We start from the raw sequence: 20,788 nt of genomic DNA on the forward strand, positions 1-20,788 counted from the left end.
AGTTTTAAGTTTCTCTAATTTCCATTCCGTCTACACAAAAAACTGCCTATAATATTTCTTCCTCTGTTTAACTCTAGGACAAAACTTCTGAGCTGATTAATAAAGAAGGAACACCGGTTCTTAATTTTACAGCTTCAGAGAACAGAACTGCAGCTACCGACGTATCAGTCAAATCGATTAAAGAAGATCCTTTACTTGAGGGTACGTGCCCCTGAAATTACCTCGCTCTAAGCCTCTCAGGGAGCTGGAGAGAGAGGGAGGGAAGCGAGGGATTACTCTTTCCAGGATCCCTGGAGAAATGAGAATAGGTTGCAGAGGGGAAATGTCCTTTTTATTTGTCCTCCCTCCCCTTCCTCCCTTTCTCCCCTCACCCTCCCCGAACGCTTGTGTGTGTCTGTCTGAAACAGATCTGTCTGTCGAAAACGGGCCTGGAACTCCCTCCTGTGTTGGGATTAGGTCTTGGGGGACCTGGGGTGGAGTTAGACCGCTTGCTTATTTTCATATTCATTAGAAATGGGAGGTTGCACAAGAAGTCCTGCTGAGCTTCAAGATATAAGAGCAACTTCGGGTTCCCCTTTCAAGACAAGACAAATCAAAGGCTCAGAGGCAAAACAGCTCCCTAAGCACTGAACGCCTCTTCCTCCCTCCTTCCTTCCCTCCCATCCACTCACTCTCCCTCCCTTGCTCACAGTCCAGCCCCTGTCTCAAGCAGCCTTAGATGATTATGGATTTTCTGAGCGAGAAGTTTGCCCTGAAGAGCCAGCCGAGCAAGAACAGTGACTTTTATATGGGAGCAGGAGGCAGTTTGGAGCACGTTATGGAAACTTTGGACAATGAGTCCTTTTATAGCAAAACGTCAGGCAGCAAATGCGTACAGGCCTTCAACCCTCTGCAAAGATCTGAGCATCATGTGAGGCTGGAGAGGACCTCACCCTGCCAGGACAACAACGGTGAGTCGTCATCCCAGGGTTATTCTCCCTCCTGGAGATGTACGGGGGAGGGCAGGGATTCTCTCGCCCAGGGAGACCAAAACCAGATGTGTGGGCATGAGAGGGGCCGTCAGGTTGTAGTACAATAACAATAACAGCAACAGTAACAATACTACCGTTATAATACTACTCCCACTACTGTTAAAAAAAAAAAAAAAGAAAAAGAAAAAAAAATAATTCCGGGAGAAGGCAAACGCCTGCTTTGAAGAGTCCTTTTCCTCTCAGCGCAGCCCTTCATCCGCTGCCTTCCCCACGGTCCCGGGCTGGCCGAGAGCGCAGCTCCGCGCACGCCGGCACAGCCCGCCCGGGCTCGGGGGGCCGGCGGGTCCCGGGGCTGCTGCGGGCACGGCCGCCCCCGCTACCTCCCGCACAGCCCGGCCAGCCCCGGAACCGCCTGACCGGCCCCCGGCCGCCCTCCGGCCACCCCCGCCCCCGCTGCGAGCCGCGGCGTTTTCACCCGGAGAGCTCCCGGGAAACAGAAAGCATCGCCGGGTGCCGGTGCCGGAGGGACCCGGACACTGCCGGCTCTCCGGAGCCGACCCAGGGAGCGAGCGGGAGGTCTCTTGGTCGTCTTTGCTTCCTTCAAATATCGTCCTGCCACGGTAGCCGGGTTCTTTGCCGTGTTACCAAATGATGCGCGGAGGTGATTCTTCAGAAAACCGCGTCGATCGTCCAAAGAATAGGGTTAAACATTTTATAAAGTATTAAAAGTTTCTAGCTTATAGGCAAGGACAATGTGGAATATTTTCTTTTTAAAGCATTCAAAATCTTCCTCATTATTCCAACATGAGGAAAATCGCTACAGAAAAAAAAAATTCCTAGAAAAATTGGAAAACATGGTTAAGATCAGCTGCAATAAGACTAACAATACTACATGCATTTTGACTTCAATGTCGTCATTGAAGTACATATGCTTTTTTGAGAAAGTTCTTTTATTTGTATGAAAAAGTTGTAAGAAATATTGATAGATTTCTTCACGTGTAATTAAAAAAAAAAGAAAAACCTAGATGAAATTGATTTATACATTGGAATGTTTGTTAATTAGCTAATTTATTGTGTGCCTCGAGGGCTTTGGAGCATTTCCTATCTGTGTATGTGTTGATGGTAAGTATCTAAAAATTATGTTTCATTACAACCAGATCGAATTTAAAGAAAAGAGATTGCTGAGAACGTGAGAAAATCTCAAAGCCAAGCTCATTATGTTACATAGCATGTTTGTAAGTTTTTATTTCTATAGAGTTTGAATCTTTTTTCTACCTTTTTCTTTAGAAAATAAAGAAAAAATAATTCTCTAACTTAGCTCATTACTTTTCCAGTGATGTGTGATAAATAAAAATATTGAAAAGTAAGAAAGGTTTTCATTTCTTATTAAGAAGCTGCTGCAGTATATTTATTCTCTCTGTCACTCAAGTTTTACCTAAAGACAAATAGTTTCTGAAATCTTTTTACAAAGTATATGAAACGATTTCTTTTGATAAGTTAACATTTTGCAGAAATGCCCTGTATTTTGTAACCATAAAAAACCTCATTGGAAATAATTCCACTCCACAAATACAAAAGAAGGTATATGGAATGTATTGAATTTTAAAAGTGAATTTAATTTTTGGTTTCATTTGCTTATTGATTAGTCAGTTTACAGCTATTAAATTTACTTCGCTGTCAGTTTGTGTTTTCATAGAAATAGAGGCTTTTACATTTGCTTCCAAGTTTAAAGGCACATTTTCCAATAGCTTTGTGCCTCTTCTGTGAAAAATCTGTTTTGGGCTAAGATTCCTTATCTGTACAACTCTAGCTGATGCTGATTTCATGGATTGTTAACTACTTTATTGGCAGTAGAGGCAGAGTGAAAATATTCAAGTCTCTTGCACAGTCTCCTTACACCTTAAATTTTCAGATGGTGATTTCAGATATAATTCTCAGTTAAAATTCAATGTGATTTAGCACTTTTGTTCTATCTGTAGTTAATATTACAAATTCCTCTTCAATGAGCTTCTATAGAAATAACACTGCCATGATGGAATCTTGTTCCTTGTGAAGCTGTTTTATATGAACTCCTGAATCCAAACACCTCTCCTTCCCCCTTGATCATTTACTAACCAGCTGCTAACCCACCCTGTATGCAGTGAACTACGGGATTACTAAAGTGGAAGGACAGCCTCTTCACACAGAGCTGAGCAGGCCCATGGACAATTGCAACAATCTCAGGATGTCTCCAGTGAAAGGGCTGCAGGAGAAAGGGGACCTGGATGAACTTGGTGATAAGTGTGACAGCAATGTCTCCAGCAGTAAGAAGAGGAGACACAGAACAACTTTCACCAGTTTGCAGCTGGAGGAACTGGAGAAAGTATTCCAGAAAACTCACTACCCCGATGTCTATGTAAGAGAGCAGCTAGCTCTGAGAACAGAGCTCACTGAGGCCAGAGTCCAGGTAGGAACCAGATTCCTAAGCATTTCTATGACAAATTGTACATTGTAGGAATGAGTAAATTACAGTCTTGGGGATTTACAAAAGCCTGTAAAGCTAAAGTAAACAGCTCGTTTTGCCTCATTTCTTTATGATCATGAGCTGTTATTCCGTAGTGCTAAAATAACTTGTTATTTTTAAAAATAGCTTGTGTTGCAGTTCTGAACACTTGTTTAAAGATGAGACAACAACATCAATAGTAAAGCTGGCTTGATCTCTCTTGTAGAGTTCTAGGCAATGAAAACATAAATTGTTACGTGAAGAGATCCCAGTAAAGACTTGTTGCATGTGGTTCAGACTGATGACAATGCCGAACTCAGATGCAGAGGATTCTGTGTGTGTTATGGCATGAAAATTACAGCCTAAAAAGCAACCAAATTCCTTGTTTCTATCCAAAGAGGGTGCAGTGAAACTGCACATACATAAATGTGTATAAATATAGTTATATATTATATACACCTATTATACATACACACCTATATTTACATAGGTATGTGTATGTGTGTGTTTTGTGCAAGGACATAATCCTTTCATCTTTTCTGTGTGGAATGATCTTAGAAATCACAAAATTAGGAGGTAGAATTTCTGGTTTTTAAACTTTCATAACTGATGAATAATGTTATTCTAGTTTTTGGAATGAAACATACCAGTGACCACTTAGTACATTATTTGAGTATCATAACTGCATACAAATGTGATTAATTCAGCATGTGCTCATGTAGTAATCTCAATAATATTTATGGCTTTTGATCTGCAATAGTGAGAAAAAGAGCTAAACATCCAGGAAATTCAGACTTTTCCTTGTTTAGAGGTCTTCTGTTAGGAAAGCATGGGAGCCATGTTCTGCAAGTTTATCTTAATTTTAGATGTCTCCCCTGTTCTGGTAATAATCATTATTTCAATTTAGAGAATAAAAGTCCTGTTGATTCTTACAGACTGGGATTAATTTTTTTAATTTAGTGACTTGAATATGATAACAACTTCACAACTTGTAATTAAACACATACTCACACATGCATATAAAGAAATAGACATCAGTGCACATGCATACAAACTGAAATTAAATCAGAAACACTTTCAGAAAGAAAGTCAGCTAATTAATTTTATAAAGAAGTGTTCTTTTCATGTCTATTCAAGCAGGCATCACATTTGCCATTGTCATCAGAAAACAGAGTCCAAAACTGCGTTCAGTTCCATCAATGTGATATCAACAATGCCAGTGGAATTTGTTTCAGTGGCTTTTAACTCTTTAGGCTCTGCACAATCCCTCTCTTAAATATGGTACAGCTTTCCAAGTATGACTTCCGTTCACTGAGATTAAGTTTTGACTTAAAAACAAGAAGCTAGCATAATGTTAAAACACTGTTATAAGGAATGCATAATTCTGGAATAAGGAGAACTACTTCAAGAACAAATTAATAGTGAGAACAGGGAGGGGAAAATTGAACTAAAGTGTGTCATCTGACGTTTTATCACATTTTTATTCTAAGATTTAGAAAAAATATTCTTACATGATAAGAGTATTAAAAAGAAGACAGTAAATGAAAAATATATGTCTATATCAGACTCTCACAGAGTACTTATTTATATTTTATTTAAATATGTTCTTACCTTTCTTAAAAGATTACTTGCATTTCTCATATGCTAAATATGAAAGGACATGTTGATCATTTCTATCCAGAGTAGCAAGAGTATTCCATCACAAGATTAAGCAATGCGCAAGGCCTTACGTCATTAAAGGCAAGCATCTGGCAATTCAAGGATAACAAGCAGCAGATTTCTACATTGCTTTGTGGAGGCAAATGGTTACTTTATCTCTGCCAAGAGTAAGTTTCTAGTAAAGTGGTGTAAACAGAAACATTTTGGGGGATTGTCAAAGGAAAAAAATATGTGCCTTTTCTCATTTACTTCTATGAATTCAAGCAAATTGTTTGATTTAGTGTAGCAGAGTGATCAGCTGGATACCTTACCCACAGTTCCCTTCACCACCATTTCATCAACATCCAGTTTAATATTTGTCCTGCACACATGCAGAGAGAGCCAACCTGAACCTAATTTATCTAAGTTGTTCTCTTTCCTGCTGCATGTCAGTCCAGTAATTGGTACCCATTTTAAGAAGATTGTCAAGGTCTTTTTTCAAGGAAAGAACTTCATGAATAGATTTCCTTATCATGTCCTTGATGCCTCCCGTGGAGACAGGAGATTTTCTTTTTGCCTTCCCTTTTCTTTTTGCTGAACCTCAGGCATCATAAGTAACACAATTTTACCACCAAATTTCCTAACAATATATGAGGAGTTATATCACGAGCCTTGCTTTAGTTGCTGAATCTTTTAAAAGGTTGTGCATACTACATCTGCCACAAGTCCTTGGGAATCAAAATGAGCAAAAATATGCCTTGGTTGCTTAAGCAGCATCAAAAGACAGTTGGGTTCTCCAAAGATCAATGCAAGAATGAAATTATAAACCAAAGAGTGTTTTTTTTAAATATCCCACAATATGGAACCAGAAAATATCCCTCAAAATACAGGAAGTATCTATAAAAAAACACTATTCATGTATGTATATATCAAAATGAATTAATGGTCAGTTTAGCAGGATGACTAACCAGTGCCATTGTTTTCTTTAAAAAAGATAACGGTTCAGTTAAAAGTGTGACTTCTTAAAAAAGTCTCAGTGAACTTGCTTACACCAGAACAATAATGACTAGTTACATATTACTCTTATACAATGTTACTTAGCAATCCCCTTTATTCATCAGGATAATTCCTAACCAGTTCAAACTAAACTGAAAGACAAAAATAAATTATTAAGACCATGGGACAATGACAGTTGTCAGTAACAAAAAGAAATGGGCATATAATGGGTTTTTGATATAATACTTGACACTCAAAATATTGCAGAACAGACCAAAGAATATAAAGAAATTTAAGCATAAAATCTAAATTATTCCATAGTCTCAAGTGCAATCCTTTTGTCTTCCTTTATAAGAAACAGGTATCACCTAACACCAATGTGAAAAAAAAATTCACAACTGTTCAAAAACTGTCTATGACATGGTGACATTTTATTATCCTCCTGGCCTTTTAGCTTTCCTTATAGGAACCTTTCCTGCTGTGCAGACTACTGTGCCAATTTTTCCTGCCTTTTTACTACTGCACTTGATAAAGATTATGGACACCTCTAGGAGGCAGATTATGGCTGGTCATAGCAAGTCAGTGGGCATGAGAATTGAAGAGAATGTTTCTTTACTTGCTACAGACTGATCTTCTTCAGTTTTTTTTTGTTTGTTTTGTTTTGTTTTGTTTTAGATAATATAAATGAAACAATATGTACATTTAAAGTAGCCAGCAATAAGTTAAGCAGGTGTGACATTTACAAGATTGAGACAGCAAAAATTAATTTTCAGGTGGAGGACTTCACTTTTGTAGATAAACAGAAATTTTCAAAGCCACTGCCCAAAATCTCATATTTTCCTAAAACCCTTTGCACAGTATATAATTTTGTCTACCCTTATGACTTTTTCCTTGTATACTATAGGTTTGGTTCCAGAATCGAAGAGCAAAATGGAGAAAAAGAGAACGCTATGGTCAGATCCAGCAAGCTAAGAGCCACTTTGCTGCCACCTATGATATATCTGTTCTTCCAAGGACTGACAGCTACCCTCAGGTACGGTAAAGACCAAGCAGTACTTTGGTTCTGCATTTGGCAGCAGTCTTGACAACTCTGGTTTTGTATACTTTGCTAAGATGAGGTATAAACTATCTGATCTCTAGACAGCTTCCTTTTGATGTGTTAAATATGCACCATTTCTTTACAGACCTCAACAGACCATTAAATAGAACAAGTCTCCTACTAGCATGAAGCTGTAATATAGCCATGTAGAATCAGAACTGAATGTATATTGCTGGGGCAGAGAGGCAGAGGGAGTGAACAGCACTCTCAAACAGTTGTAGCTGGTTTAATTTGGCTTTCTTTTTCAGTTCCCTGTTAGTAAATAATAAGGTATACTGCATAATAAGGTTGTAATCTTCTATCTCTGTTCTCCAGCTCTTTGGTGTACTGCTTTGCCTCTCTCTTTGCTTTTGTTTGTCTCCTTGCTTGTGTTAGCACATTGAATATTTTTATTCTGGAGCCATTTTTCCCATGTCTCTGGCTTCACACTGCTTTTACCACATAATTAATTTAAAAAAGCACCATGCAAAGCAAAAAATCTTGCAAGGCTCCCTTTCAATACTGGTGTTCTGGTTAGGTACTGGGGTCTCTGCCAACCTTAAGAATATACTCATATTCTATGTGAGCTCACTTTGGCCGTGCTCTAGATTGGCTCAATGAAGAGTTCCTCAGGGTCAGGGAAGAGTGGCTGGAAACTGACCCAGCAGAGAAGGGCCTGTGGGTGCTGGTTGACTGCCCCTGAGCGTGAGCCTGCATGTGTCCAGGTGGCCAAGAAGCCCAATGGCATCCTGGGCTGTGGTGCAGGACCAGGGCTGGGATTGTCCCCCTGTGCGTGACAATGGTGAGGCCACACTTCAAGTCCTGTGTCCAGTTCTGGGCCCTTCACTACAAGAAGGACATTGAGGAGTTGGAGCACAAGTACTACGATGAGCAGCTGAGGGAGTTGTGCTTTTTTGCCTGGAGAAAAGGAGGTGCAGGGGAAACCTTATCACTCTCTACAGCTGCATGAAATGAGATTGTAACAAGATGGGCCTTGGTCTCTTCTCTCAGGGAACAAGTGATAGGTCAGGAGGACATAACCTCAAGCTGAGCTGGGGGAGGTTCAGGTCAGACATCAGGAAGAATTTTTTCACTGAAATGGTGGTTAAGCATTGGAGTGGTGGAGTCACCATCCCTGGAAGTGTTCAGGAATTGACTGGAAACAGCAATTAGTGCTATGCTTTAGTTGGCATGGCAATGTTTGGTCAAATGTTTGACCTGACGATCTCAGAGGTATTTTCCAACCTTAGTGATTCTATGATTCTATGATTCTATGATTCTATGATTCTATGAATGTGGTTAGCTATGAATCAGGGGTCTTTGGCTCATGTGTCATCTACTCAGTTTAACATGCTTTACCTCTGAAAAGGTGGCATATTACTAGGTTTGGTGCCTGGGCCAGAGCTGGAACACAAAGCAGAACATGGACACAACAATTTCAGCTGTGGTTGCACTTGTAAGTCTTTCTGGTTTTACTTCGAAATGTAGCAGGGCAATAACCCAGATTGCATTAGTAACCCCTGCATGACTCTGTGTTTAGGTAGGTAGACACAATCTTGGGTAGCCCCAGGTAGTTTCACAAAGACACAGATATGCATTCACTCAGAAATCTTATTCAAGGTGGTCAACTCATCTTTGAAGGTCTTTCTGACTTACCAGTGCTGAAACTGGGATTTCTAGGCTAAACTTGTGTCTGCAAGCTTATCTTGTATTTTTAAGTAGGATTCTATCTACACATTTTCCTAAATGACAGAAGTTCCATTAGTATAAGATAATGAAGTAATATAAGCCTTTGGTAAGCACTTAAAATTATTGTCCTAAAAATAATGTTTTTGAAAAATACCACATTTTCATACTATATGATATTATGATCTATGAAATTCTAACCCAATAAAATATCTATTCTGTACTTTCAGATTGTTAAAAACACTAATTCACTGCATTTCTGTTTATATTTTTGTCAAAAAATATCTGCTAGATGTATGACACAACCAAGCTTCAGTCTGACAAATATTTCCATCACCAATTAATAGATTCTCAAAAATAGAAGATTGAAATGCAAATGCTGGTCCCATAATCTTAGATCAAGCATCTCTAAAATGTTAACTCATTCACAAGCACGAATGTGATGTGCTCACCTACAACCACAGACTAACAGACTGCAGGCAAACGGAGCAGCACAGACATGAAATAGAGTCTGGTCACCTGCATGAGCCTGGTCACAGCTGCGTTGTGCTGTTCTGTACTTCAGGAACAGGAGCAAGGAGCTAAATGAAGGTGTGAGGGCTCTTTGCATTGGCTGTGTCAGCTGAGTTCTTGCATGCATAGCTTGGCTACACGATAAAAACATGGTAGCCCACTCCTCAGAGAAAAAGTTGGCTACTTTTCTGTATATGAGTAGGTATACAGGCAATTATCACAGAACATTTAATAAAAAAATCATGTTCTTGCTAACTTGGTGGTAATTCCCACTTTTCACATTCTGAAATCCTCTCCTTCAGTAAAATTACATCTCCATCATATATATAACATTTCCAGTGAGAATGCCTGAGACAATGAAAATCTGTTTCAAGAACACAATGAATACTAACACCACTGCATTCAAATCTTTTGAACTAAATGTCCATTTTTAAGGGCTTCACTTAGGGAAAATAAATATACAGTGTCCGACTTGTTATAAATTCATCAGTTTGTCCTGCAACTCAGGCAGAAAAGATATTTTAAAGTGTTTCATTTTAATGTTATAAATTGATTTTCCCAACAACTTCTTTATTTCATTGTAGTTAATGTGAGAAAACAATGTCCTTTTTTCCCTTACTTTTATTTCCCTACCACCACCATAGAGCACTTCTCTTGTGACAGTGAAATAAGCAAGTATTAGACAAGCTTTGACATACTTTTAAATAAATAGTTTTTCTTGTGGATTGTGGAACACAGATCACTGGAGCTTATTTAAGAATCAACATGGAGAAAAACAGACTCCTGTTGCAGGGAAAAAATGGTTGAATGTTGAAAAATTATGAAATCAAGCTGAGAAATTTACAGCTTTATGGCAGAAAGAGCAGGCTCAAGTATGAATTTCTGGTGTGCATTATAAGGATTTGCAGCCAGCGGATTTTCTGTTTTGGGTCCAGCCATGGGTATGTTGAGAAAACACATCTCTGTTGCATTCCAGCTGAAGCATCAGTCTCTTGCAGTCAACAGAGGGTGTCATGGAGACTTCTGCTTAGTCTCTTCAGCAATTATCTTCATCAAATACAAGTTAAGAATGTAGTGCTGTGATGCATTGTGTGAATTCATAAACCTGAATGGATTTTCCTGTGGGAAAATGAATATTTTGACTCATTTCAGACAGAAGGTTGGCTCTGAATCAGAGAAAAGTTGAGGTTGAAAGTGACGTCTGAAGGTGGTCTGGCCCAACAGCTGTCTCTGTAATATAGTCTAATTTTGCTATTAAATTCCTTGTCTTTATCTTCACAATAATAAAAATTTAGATTTTTTTTTGTAGAACATAATTTTTTGCTTTGCTCTTTCAGTCTAAACTTAATTATTTTTACAGTATATTGACTTTAGATTTTTGGTTTTGTTTTTAAAATATTGTTTGTCTATCTGCCAAGAAATTGAGTATCTCCTAAACTGGCCAAGTTCTGCATGCATATATCTTCCATCAATTATACTGTCAAAACCTGGGTTACAGAGGAGGGCAGTTTGTACAACATTCTAGAACAATTATCTGTTATTCAGATGGCTTTTTCAAGGCTTTAACATTATGCCGAAAATCGGATTTTTCTATGAAAATTTTATGCACGGTGATTTTCATTCATTTGGCAAAAGTTTTCAGTTTCATTAGTTTCAGTGTTTGAACTTCAAGGTTCTCTTGCAGATGCAACACGTTGTGGTCTAAGTCATCTTATGTGTACTCAGGAAAACACATATCCTAGGCAGTTTTAGCTTAACTAGCAATATGCTACTGATGATATCAAAGTATAGGTGGAACATCTTAACATCAGAAGGGAAATGAATGCAGACTCCTTTCATGGGGAAGCTAACTTCATTCCACCAGAGTGAATGTTAGTAAACAAGCCATACTTAATTCGGTCACTTAAATGCAGCACAGAGTGTTACTAAATATGTCTCTGAATATCTGAGACACTGTTGAAGTGCTGATGAAGAGAATTTAAAAGAAGGATCCATCCTTCATTTTAGGCAGCCGTGGTCAGATAAGTATTTGACATTTGTATTTAGGGGGCTTAACCAAAGGGACTTTTATGCCAGACATGCATTCCTTTTACAGCTGTCAAAAATCTGAACAATTAAATTTTTTATTCCTAAAACATAAGGTGAATAATAGGTAAGATCATCTCTATATTTTTATTCTGACACTTGGTTCATCTGCAGTCATCTGTAGTTATCTTACACAGATGTATAAGTGATATGTTGAAAAAGGAACATTAAATCCTCTTTAGCTTTGTTCTTTTACCTTATTTGTCTTTGACTCCTTCTGCCGCCCTGTGTTAGTGGGAAGGCTCCTGTTACCAAGGGTACTTGATCTCATCAGATTCAATGATTACCTATGAGAACTAACAAGAAAACCTGAGACAAAATTTCATTTTACCCCCTCCTTATTTAAGCACACAAGAGCCTATACTATTATCACACAGACTTCCAGCTTTCCCTGTATGAATCAAATTGATAAAGATGTTATCTTTATAAAAAAGTGGATCAGTATGTAAATAAACATTGTATCATTGAAAAGCAGATAAAAAAGGTCAACATTTTTCCTCCCACCTAGGCTCTTTTCTTTCTTTGTGTCTATCCTCCTTCTTATTTGTTCTTTGAATCATGTTCATTTTAATTTTTCTTCTAAGTTCCTTTAAAAAGATTAATTTTTGTCACACCACTCTATTTTCCCTCTTAATATCACATGTAAAATGTTTGGGTGGTTTAAAAATTTTCTTGAAAATGCAGGCAAGACTCGGATAGGATAGAATTTATTTTTTTAGTTGAGAAAACCCAACCTAGCACAGATGGGAATCCTAAGACAACAAAACCCTTTCAAAAGTATGGGAACAGGAATGCTATAGAAAGTGTAGAAAGAAAAGATAATGTTGAAATCTCAGAAATAGAAGGAAGAGGCTGAAGTTTGCATTCCATCCACCAGAAAGATAAATCAAATTAATATGTTGAACAGCATGGCATCGCATGATGTGTTGGCAGTCAAAGAGTGTAGAAGTGGTATCAGCAAACATGTGTTAAGTACTAAGTCCTTGGATCATCATTATAGTTTGCTGTAGCCTCAGTACATATGGCTAATCCTCATTAGCAATAATCAAAGTTACATGCTCCAATTAAATGTTCATATGGAATGTATTAGACACCACATGTTATATGACTTAAAATTTCTTTTAACTGTAGTAGACATATAACTGACAGTTAATCACAATAGTTCATTAAGGCTATGGGTACACTGATTAAGCATGAGTAGATGTGGCAGACATATCTGAGCTAGATTCAAAGAAGTTTTATCACACACTCATGCTGTTTAGCTGGGGCAGCATGGAGCTCAGGCTGAGCCACCACCTGCATATGGTGTATGTCTTGCTGCATGTGTGCTCACTTGCCTTGCTGTGGCTGATCTTCCAACAAGAGTGAAGTGACACTTCTAATCTTTCTGGGTGGTGTCTATTCCACACAAAGAAGTTTATGCACTGCACTTTTATTTTTTCTTGGTAATAAAGTAATAAACCACCACTGTATGTGGTCCTTCTTGTAGTCTCAGCATTCAGTTTGTTGCTCTGTGGGGTCTTTTTGTGAAACATGTATTTCTTTAAGTGTGAGTGACTTTACTGGGGCTTAATTATATGGAAAATTCTTTTCTTTTTCTAAGATTCACACAATTTTAATAGTATTTTTTCAAAATACAAAATATAGTCTTTAACTGTATCATAGAGTTGAAATATCATTAATCCATATGGTAACTGTCCTCGAGATTGCAGTAGGGAGAATTTACAGTTTATAAAACATCCCATACAAGAATGAGGGCTTGATGACTTTCCAAATCCTACATTATTTTGAAGCTTAGCAAACCTGTTTAAGTGTGGAATCTAATGGTCAGATTTTTATTTTGTTCACCATGTGTAAGTCAAATGTGGACTGAAGGCATCTATCACATACTTTATATCTGTATCATTAAACCTCTCACTAACATGTGCTAATTAGCTTTTTATTTATATCTGAAAATTGTGTGCTGCATCTCTCTCATACATGAGCCCAATACAGTGCAGGTGATCTTCACATCACTTTGCACCTGTTCAACAGCTCCTGCAAAATGATCACAAATTAAACACTGAGAAGTGTTCTGTCTAGATATAAGTGTAAAAATACAATGAGAGTGGTGAAGCTCTGGGACAAGTTGCCCATATAAATTAATGAACCTCTGCAGCTGGAGCGACTCAAAACATGGCTGGATGGGGCTTGAGTAACCTTATCTAAATCTGAGAGCTGCTGCAAGCAAGGGTTTAGAGAAATAATCTCAGAGGGTTTTATCAATTTAACTTATTCTGAGAACCTGCAAACTTGGGAAGTACAGTCAAATTTCTACCAGTATTTTGGACGTTCTAAAGAGGCACCCAGAAAAAAAATGTGGAAAGTTACAGACCAAATTAATTGTGCTGATGGACTAGGAATGACTAACAGATACAAGTTGTGAACTAGTAGTTTTGAGCAGTTTAACAGCTATTTAATCCCCCAAAAGTAGCTCCTTGTGCTAACACGGATTTGATATTTTCTGGCAGTGCAAGGAGAGGAGGGACAAAAATTTAGCAAATCAGTCTGACATTCACATGTTTTCTATAATTACATAAATTCTTAACTCTTGACTTGGTGCTACTCTTTTTTTCACAGAGTAAATGTGTAGTTTCTAATTACTTACTACAGTAATTATAATAACATTCAGCACATTTATTACATTTATTATGTAACATAAAAATAGCATCTCTTGATATCTAGAGATCTTAAAAGAGATTAGAATTTTGTTTCCCATGTGAAGCACTAAAACACATGCACTCAAATAGATGCTGTGTGTGCTCACAGGGTTGTCTGCTTGAGACAGTCTCTAACCTGGATAGGCAGGTGACTGAAACAACCTGAGTCAAGAGTTTGGTGATGGGAGAACAAAGCTAGGGAAGTGATAGTAAAACACCCAGAATAATTTGATATTTAAATAGATGCGATTTCCCCAGGTGCTGCAGAAAGAAGCTGAAGGTCAGGGAGCTTGAAAGTTTAACAGAAACAAAGCAATGACACCAAGTGGGATGACCAATAACCTGAGCTCATTTGCCTCTGCAGTGTCTAACAGAAGGTCATGTGCCTAGGAAATTATATCATAACCATGTTAACAACCATAACTCTCCATTTATGTTCTTGTCATAGCTATGAAATCCTATTTCTTTTTCTACCAGGAAGGGGGTGTGTGCATCTGTATATGTGTATAAAACATACAGTAGGTAAATATATTGAAGGGCTCTGGTAATTTCATGGTAACCACAAGAGCAAAGCTCATGTTGTTTGTGATGTTAACAGAAACCAGAGATGTGCTGTATGTATGGCCTCATTCACAGTCTCTGAATTGCCTTTTATATAGTTCATGGATCACACAAGATTTTAAGAGGAAAAATATTTTCTTTAAATTCATGTACATAATGTCGCTTTTCCTTCTAACATACCAGAAGAAGGTCTGATCATTTTGACTTATTGTGAAACATTGCTGTATTTATTTTTAATACAGGAATACCTTCTGCACCTAAATTTCACTACAAGATATTTATGTTGTAAATCCTTGTAAAGAAATGAAAATTTAATACCAAATGTGAAGTGACTCAACCAACTAAAATGAATAGAAAATTGATATGATTGAAACATTGCTTTGGAAAGCATAACTGCCTCATGAGAGAAGATGTAAAACTTTCCTAGAATCTTGTAGCATTCCTGAAGTCAAGTTTAATAATTTGGATTCCTTTCTCTAAGGAAGAAGCTTAGGACACTCCTTTAAAAGTTTTAGAAATTAATAGCTTGTTCACATATTTCCTTAAAAAGACACTGGCATATTTTAGTATTTGAAGCTAAATTCTGTTCTCATTTACACCTGTGCAATCTTACTGAACCTAAATTGAAAGAGATTTGTCTAGGATAAAAATATCAGGATAATTTGTGGTGCTAGCCTTAGTTTAGTGCAAACCAAACTACTTCAAATATGGAAGAGTGATTTTGTGATTCCTCCAGACCACATAGGTTATTTGGCACTTTCTAGCTGAGCCTCTGAACCTTTTGAAGACTTCCCATCAAGACTGTATTAAAGGCAAACTTGTTCCTGTTTGTATTTAATTTTTTTTTAGTTACTCCCATAATTACTTCGGTGCTGCCTGGGTGACTGCAGCATTTGGTATAGCATTTCTTAGAAATTTCAGTAAGTCTGATAAATAAGACTTTGCTGCATGGAAGTTAGCTTTGGAGATTATGAGCTCTTTCAGAAATAGTTCGTGTATTAGACACTGTGTAGATTAACTAGTTTCTCCCTGGGGCAATTTGTCTGATTATAAGTCCAAACTGGCTTGAGGTAGGTTGATTAAAGAGTAATAAGGCAGCTAGGAACCATATCAAACTAGAGTCTCCCATGGGCTGATATTTGAGTCTTCTGAAAAGTGATTGTGGAAGGAGGCAACTGGAAAGTTCTGAAACTTTTTTAGATTTCCTCATATAGACTTCAGGAGGCCCACAAGAAGGAGGAAAGATCTTCCATATCCTTCCTCAGACTCTTTACTCCCTCCATCACCTCCCAGCAGACCCCCTAAAATCTGCAGGAGCAGAAACCTGAGGTGTGCCCAGCTATGTGGGTGTATGTGTGTGTGTGGAAAGGCACATCCATGACTGTCCCGTGCACTGGCCAGGAAATCTCAAATTGGTGCACCCAAGCCACTACAGTGTGGAACTATAACTGCACACATGCATATCTCTGTAAACAAGCTGAGCAGATCCAGAGTTTGGGGAGATGTGTTTCTATCATAATTTTTCCCCAGGCTTTCACAGGAAACTGAAATGGAGCATTACTGGATTATTTTTCTCCTGCTGGAATTCCCAAGGGGCCCAGATTAGTTTGTCAGCTCCCAATGACCTTGCTAATACAGTTGTTTAAAATATTAACTTTTAAAATCAGACTATTTCATCCTTCCTAACTGCACTAGATCTCAGCTAGATGAGTTCAGTGAACCATAATTTATCGCTTTAGCTTGCTGATGGTTTGGTATGTACTGTTGCAAAGTGATAGGACAATGGGAGAAAACACAACTCATCAGCCTTAGAAACATGTTTTCATTGTGTGTGTGCATATGTGTGTGTCTGTCATAATTCATTACTTCCCGTGACCTCTGCTTTGACAGGAAAATATCACTCAGCTAGAGAGATAACCTTTCTATCTTAAAGTCAAAATTCCTTTGTCTATGGATTTGGAATGTGAATGTAAAATTAAGTTTGAAGTGGGAATTCACTTTTCAGTGCTAACTGAAGAATAATTGAGTTGCTCCAACATATCACAGAGAACAAAGACACGTGGGCTCAATTGCAGTGCATCAGGGCAAGTATACACTGAACAGACAACAGATGTTTAGAATGAAGACAAATTTAGCAAAGGAAAACAAATAGAAAAGGATATAGTTTCTGGCTGACAAGATCTGTACTGTGAATGGGGGCTAAAAATGTCTTGCCTGATGTTATTTGTACATTAAAAAAATATCAACATTCGGAAAAGACACATAGGTAAAAGTGGAGAAGACATATAAAGCTGTATATTGTATAATGGTGTGTGCAAATGAGGAATGACTGAGGAAGTTTGAGTATGTCAGAAATTATATCATATGCATATAGTACTGATAGAAGGAGAGTAGAGAATTTGGAAAAACAGAAGGGCAGTTGCTGAGTGTGAAGTTTGATCAAATCAAAGTGAGTAGAGCAGGAATGAGAGACTATGCAGTCTGAGATAACAGGAGCTCACTTGTGTTAGGTCTCAAAAATCTTCCTGTCTGTTCATCTAGTAACAAACGATGAAAAATACCTATCCATAAATAGCATCTATACATAGATGGTAGAAGGCCTGAGACTCAGAATGAAGCTTTAAGTGACTGCCAAGTATAGAAAGGATTGTACATCAAAGCTTGAATACATGGTTACCAACTTTGCTGGTAACCACAAAGTTTGTGCCCTAGTCTGTCATGCAGTGTTTTCCAGGGATGGACAATGCAGCTTGTTAAGACTGAATGCTGAAACAGAAATGCCCTCAAACTATAGTTGCACATAAAAAAATCTTGAAAAGAAATTTTATGTCAAATATATCTTTGAAACAAATTTAAGAAAAGCTCTTGAATGTATTATTAGTAATTTCTATGTCTTAGGGTTTAATCTGTTTTAAAGTAATTACGCAAGGCTTCTCATTATTAAACTTTTCAAATACTTGTTGGGCTGTGTCACTTGAGAAATCCAAATTAGTTTGTTTTGTTCACCCTTTTCCTACCATTACAGTGGGAGTTCTAATGAGGAGAAACATTTATGTTGAAAACAATCCAAGATCTTGTACACTCTTTTGACACCTTTTTTCTTATGTTGGTTGTGTGTTTCCATTAATTTTATTGACTGGCTGGGCTGATGGCATCCTGAGGTTCAAAACTAGACATCATATATAGAGCCACAGGACAAACAGATGATGAAGTAAGGAACGTGACTCATCAGCCCTTGCTCTTAAGTGAACAATCTTGTATTTTGACTCATGTGATCTCTTCACACTATTTTCTAATATGGTTGCAGAGAACTTGTTACATACTTGTTGCTTGTTTCAGAGGAGAATTAATTATGTGTGAAGTAAAGCAAACAAAGCATTGCAGAAAACAAAAGATGAACTATCTAAGTTTAACTGTATTCATTTCATATGTTGCAGATTCAGAACAATCTGTGGGCAGGGAATGCGGCCAGTGGTTCTGTGGTTACCTCCTGCATGCTGCCACGAGATACATCCTCCTGTATGACACCTTACTCTCATTCACCCCGGACAGATTCTGGCTACACAGGCTTTTCAAACCACCAGAATCAATTCAGCCACATGCCTCTCAATAATTTTTTCACTGACTCGTTGCTTTCTGGCGCAACCAATGGACATGCTTTTGAAACCAAGCCAGAGTTTGAAAGAAGGTCCTCCAGCATTGCAGTTCTACGGATGAAAGCCAAAGAGCATGCTGCCAATATTTCTTGGGCCATGTAATATAGTAATACCCTCTCTCATTTTTTTTCTTTTTCTTTTTATCTTTTTTTTTTTTTTAAAGCAAACTAAAACCATTTTTATTTCCCATATTTAAAGGGAACAAGAATTAGCTGCTGTGTGTGGAATGCTTGAAATCACAATATACACGATGTCTGCTTAAAGAAATGCAATATAATATTTAATAATAAACTGAGAATAAACCAGATAGATTTCCCATGCATCAAGCTCAACAAGCCCTCTTTGTTTTGCTTTTTATATATGTTTTGTTGTACCAGTTGATGAAATATGATTATAGAACCTGCAAAAAAAAAAAAAAGAAAAATAAAACTACTAAGCAAATGTGTCTACTCCATATTTTTAGTAGTCCTGTATAAAAAAAATGTGCTTTACAAATGAATACTTCATAAAGGAACAACTTGGTAAAAGATAATGAATTTATTATACTAAACCCATGATGTAAATCTCTAAGCACACCACACAAAGAAGGAAATATATGACTATTCATGTTGTCAGTAGAATTTGTAGACTGAGTTCTCTCAGCACTGAGCTGCTGCTCTAAGCCAGCTTTGCTGTTTTGCTAAATGTATATTGAGCTTGTTGAATTTATACCAATGAACTACAACTAATGTAACAAGAATAGAAAGTACTACTTTATCTTATGGACTTCACTGTATTTCTATTAAAGATAATGAGGGGTTTTTTTGCTCAAATATAACTCTAAAAGTAGGATCACAATGTTTAACAGAGTTTTCAAAGATGTGCACAGATTATGTGTCAGCTAGGGTATTTAAATTAAATCTTAAAGGTTACAGATAGGGTGTTATCAAGCTTAGGTGACTGAAAGACAACATGGAATAGTACTCCTACACTTCTAACAGAACACGGATTAGGGAAAAGCCCCAAAAAACAAAACACTGAGGTCTTACTTCCCGTACTATCCTGGGTTTTGCTACTCTACGGTCAAATTGAAACAAAAAGACTCCAACAAGGATTGTCAGTTTCGGTTTGTAACTGATCTTAAGATGATATTAGAGTACTGTTCATTTAGTTTTAGTTACACTTTATTGAAACTTTGCTCATATGTTTTCCGGAGTGTTTGCTACCTTTAAAGTATATAGGAAAAATCTTTTTGACTGCAACGGCAGCAAGATTTGGCTCTCAGCTCCCAGCCTATCACAAAGGAATTAAAATGTCAGCAGACTTTCTGACATTTCTGGTGGAAAAAAAATAGAGGAGAAGAAAAATACTTTACATCTGGAGAATTGATATCTGCTTTGATTTACTTCTCCTCCCTTTCCCCTGTCACATTCCAAGCCCCTTCAGATGAGTGAAATGTCAACCTCTTTGAAAGCAACAGCCAGTCTCTCAGGTTCATAAAGGCAAAGTAAATTAATTGAAATAAAGAAGGACTTGCATGGCTGTGATTAGAACAGGATACAACTCTCGGGGCACCCCCTGCTCATTCTTGCTTTTCTCTCTGGCCATTAGTTAGGAACAGAGAGTGAATGGGGGAAGAAGGGAAGATCAGGAAGCAGATTTCATCACAGTAACTGCAGAACTACCAGTACTCACAAAAACAATCACACAGGAATCCCCAGCTTTTCTCTTCTCCCACTCAGGGGGGCTAAACTTGAAACAAAAATAGGAGATGGACTCATTCTGCAGCCTTTCAAGGAAATAAACAAACTTGACTTTGAAACCATCAGGATCAACCAAAAATACGATTTTTACAGCAGAGTCTTACACAGCTGAAAGGAAGTTTGTCCTATTTTCCACTAGTAATAAACTTAAACACATACATATACTCCAATTTGTGGTTTCCTGATTCGATTCTCCCTCTAAAAATTAGCTTCTACTTTGGCCTGAGGAGCTGGAAAAGAGTATTCTGGCTAGAAGTTATCTTTTTCATTTTTTATGGTCTGTTTAGACAGCAGTAAAACTAGACTTATGATTTAAAGCAAAAAAAAACCAAACCAAAACAAAACAAAAAACTGTTGGTGCAGGTAGAGGCATTAGTTTTGTATAGACACTTTTTCCACATGCAGAAGGATGAAAGTTGTGGAAATACAAGGGGATTTTTTAGCAACTTGTTTTCAGTCAATTATTTATTTTATTTTATTTTATTCAGTTTCCACATAATTGTTTTTTAAGGTACAATACTTAGAACATGCCAAAGCAATTTCCATAACTTTTTGTTCGGGTTTCATTAGTGGACAAAGAAGGAAAAGTTTAGTTGGCAATCTCTGATTCATATTTGTTGTTGCCTCTTTCAATTTACTTATTTATTTTTGTAGCAGAATTTGCTATTGTTTTCTCCTGAA

At 37.5% G+C, this 20,788-nt stretch overlaps 1 protein-coding gene across 1 annotated transcript; it reads left to right on the forward strand.

Moving 5' to 3' along the window:
- Nucleotides 1-718: 718 nt before the first annotated feature.
- Nucleotides 719-19,066, forward strand: ALX1 (ALX homeobox 1). The gene is made up of 4 exons (XM_062491242.1): nt 719-950; nt 3,113-3,417; nt 6,992-7,120; nt 18,147-19,066. The coding sequence occupies exons 1-4, from the start codon at nt 719-721 to the stop codon at nt 18,465-18,467; spliced, it is 987 nt and encodes a 328-aa protein (XP_062347226.1). The 3' UTR covers nt 18,468-19,066.
- Nucleotides 19,067-20,788: the final 1,722 nt, after the last annotated feature.

The sequence above is a fragment of the Cinclus cinclus genome, chromosome 4, assembly GCF_963662255.1.
Source record: "Cinclus cinclus chromosome 4, bCinCin1.1, whole genome shotgun sequence".
NCBI classification, from domain to species: Eukaryota; Metazoa; Chordata; class Aves; order Passeriformes; family Cinclidae; genus Cinclus; species Cinclus cinclus.

Excerpts from the sequence above, each read along its gene's own strand:
- ALX1 (XM_062491242.1), top strand. The coding sequence starts at position 719 with ATGATTATGGATTTTCTGAGCGAGAAGTTTGCCCTGAAGAGCCAGCCG. Across the intron at positions 3,418-6,991 it reads TCACTGAGGCCAGAGTCCAG|GTTTGGTTCCAGAATCGAAG; the intron begins GTAGGAACCAGA and ends TGTATACTATAG. Across the intron at positions 7,121-18,146 it reads GGACTGACAGCTACCCTCAG|ATTCAGAACAATCTGTGGGC; the intron begins GTACGGTAAAGA and ends CATATGTTGCAG.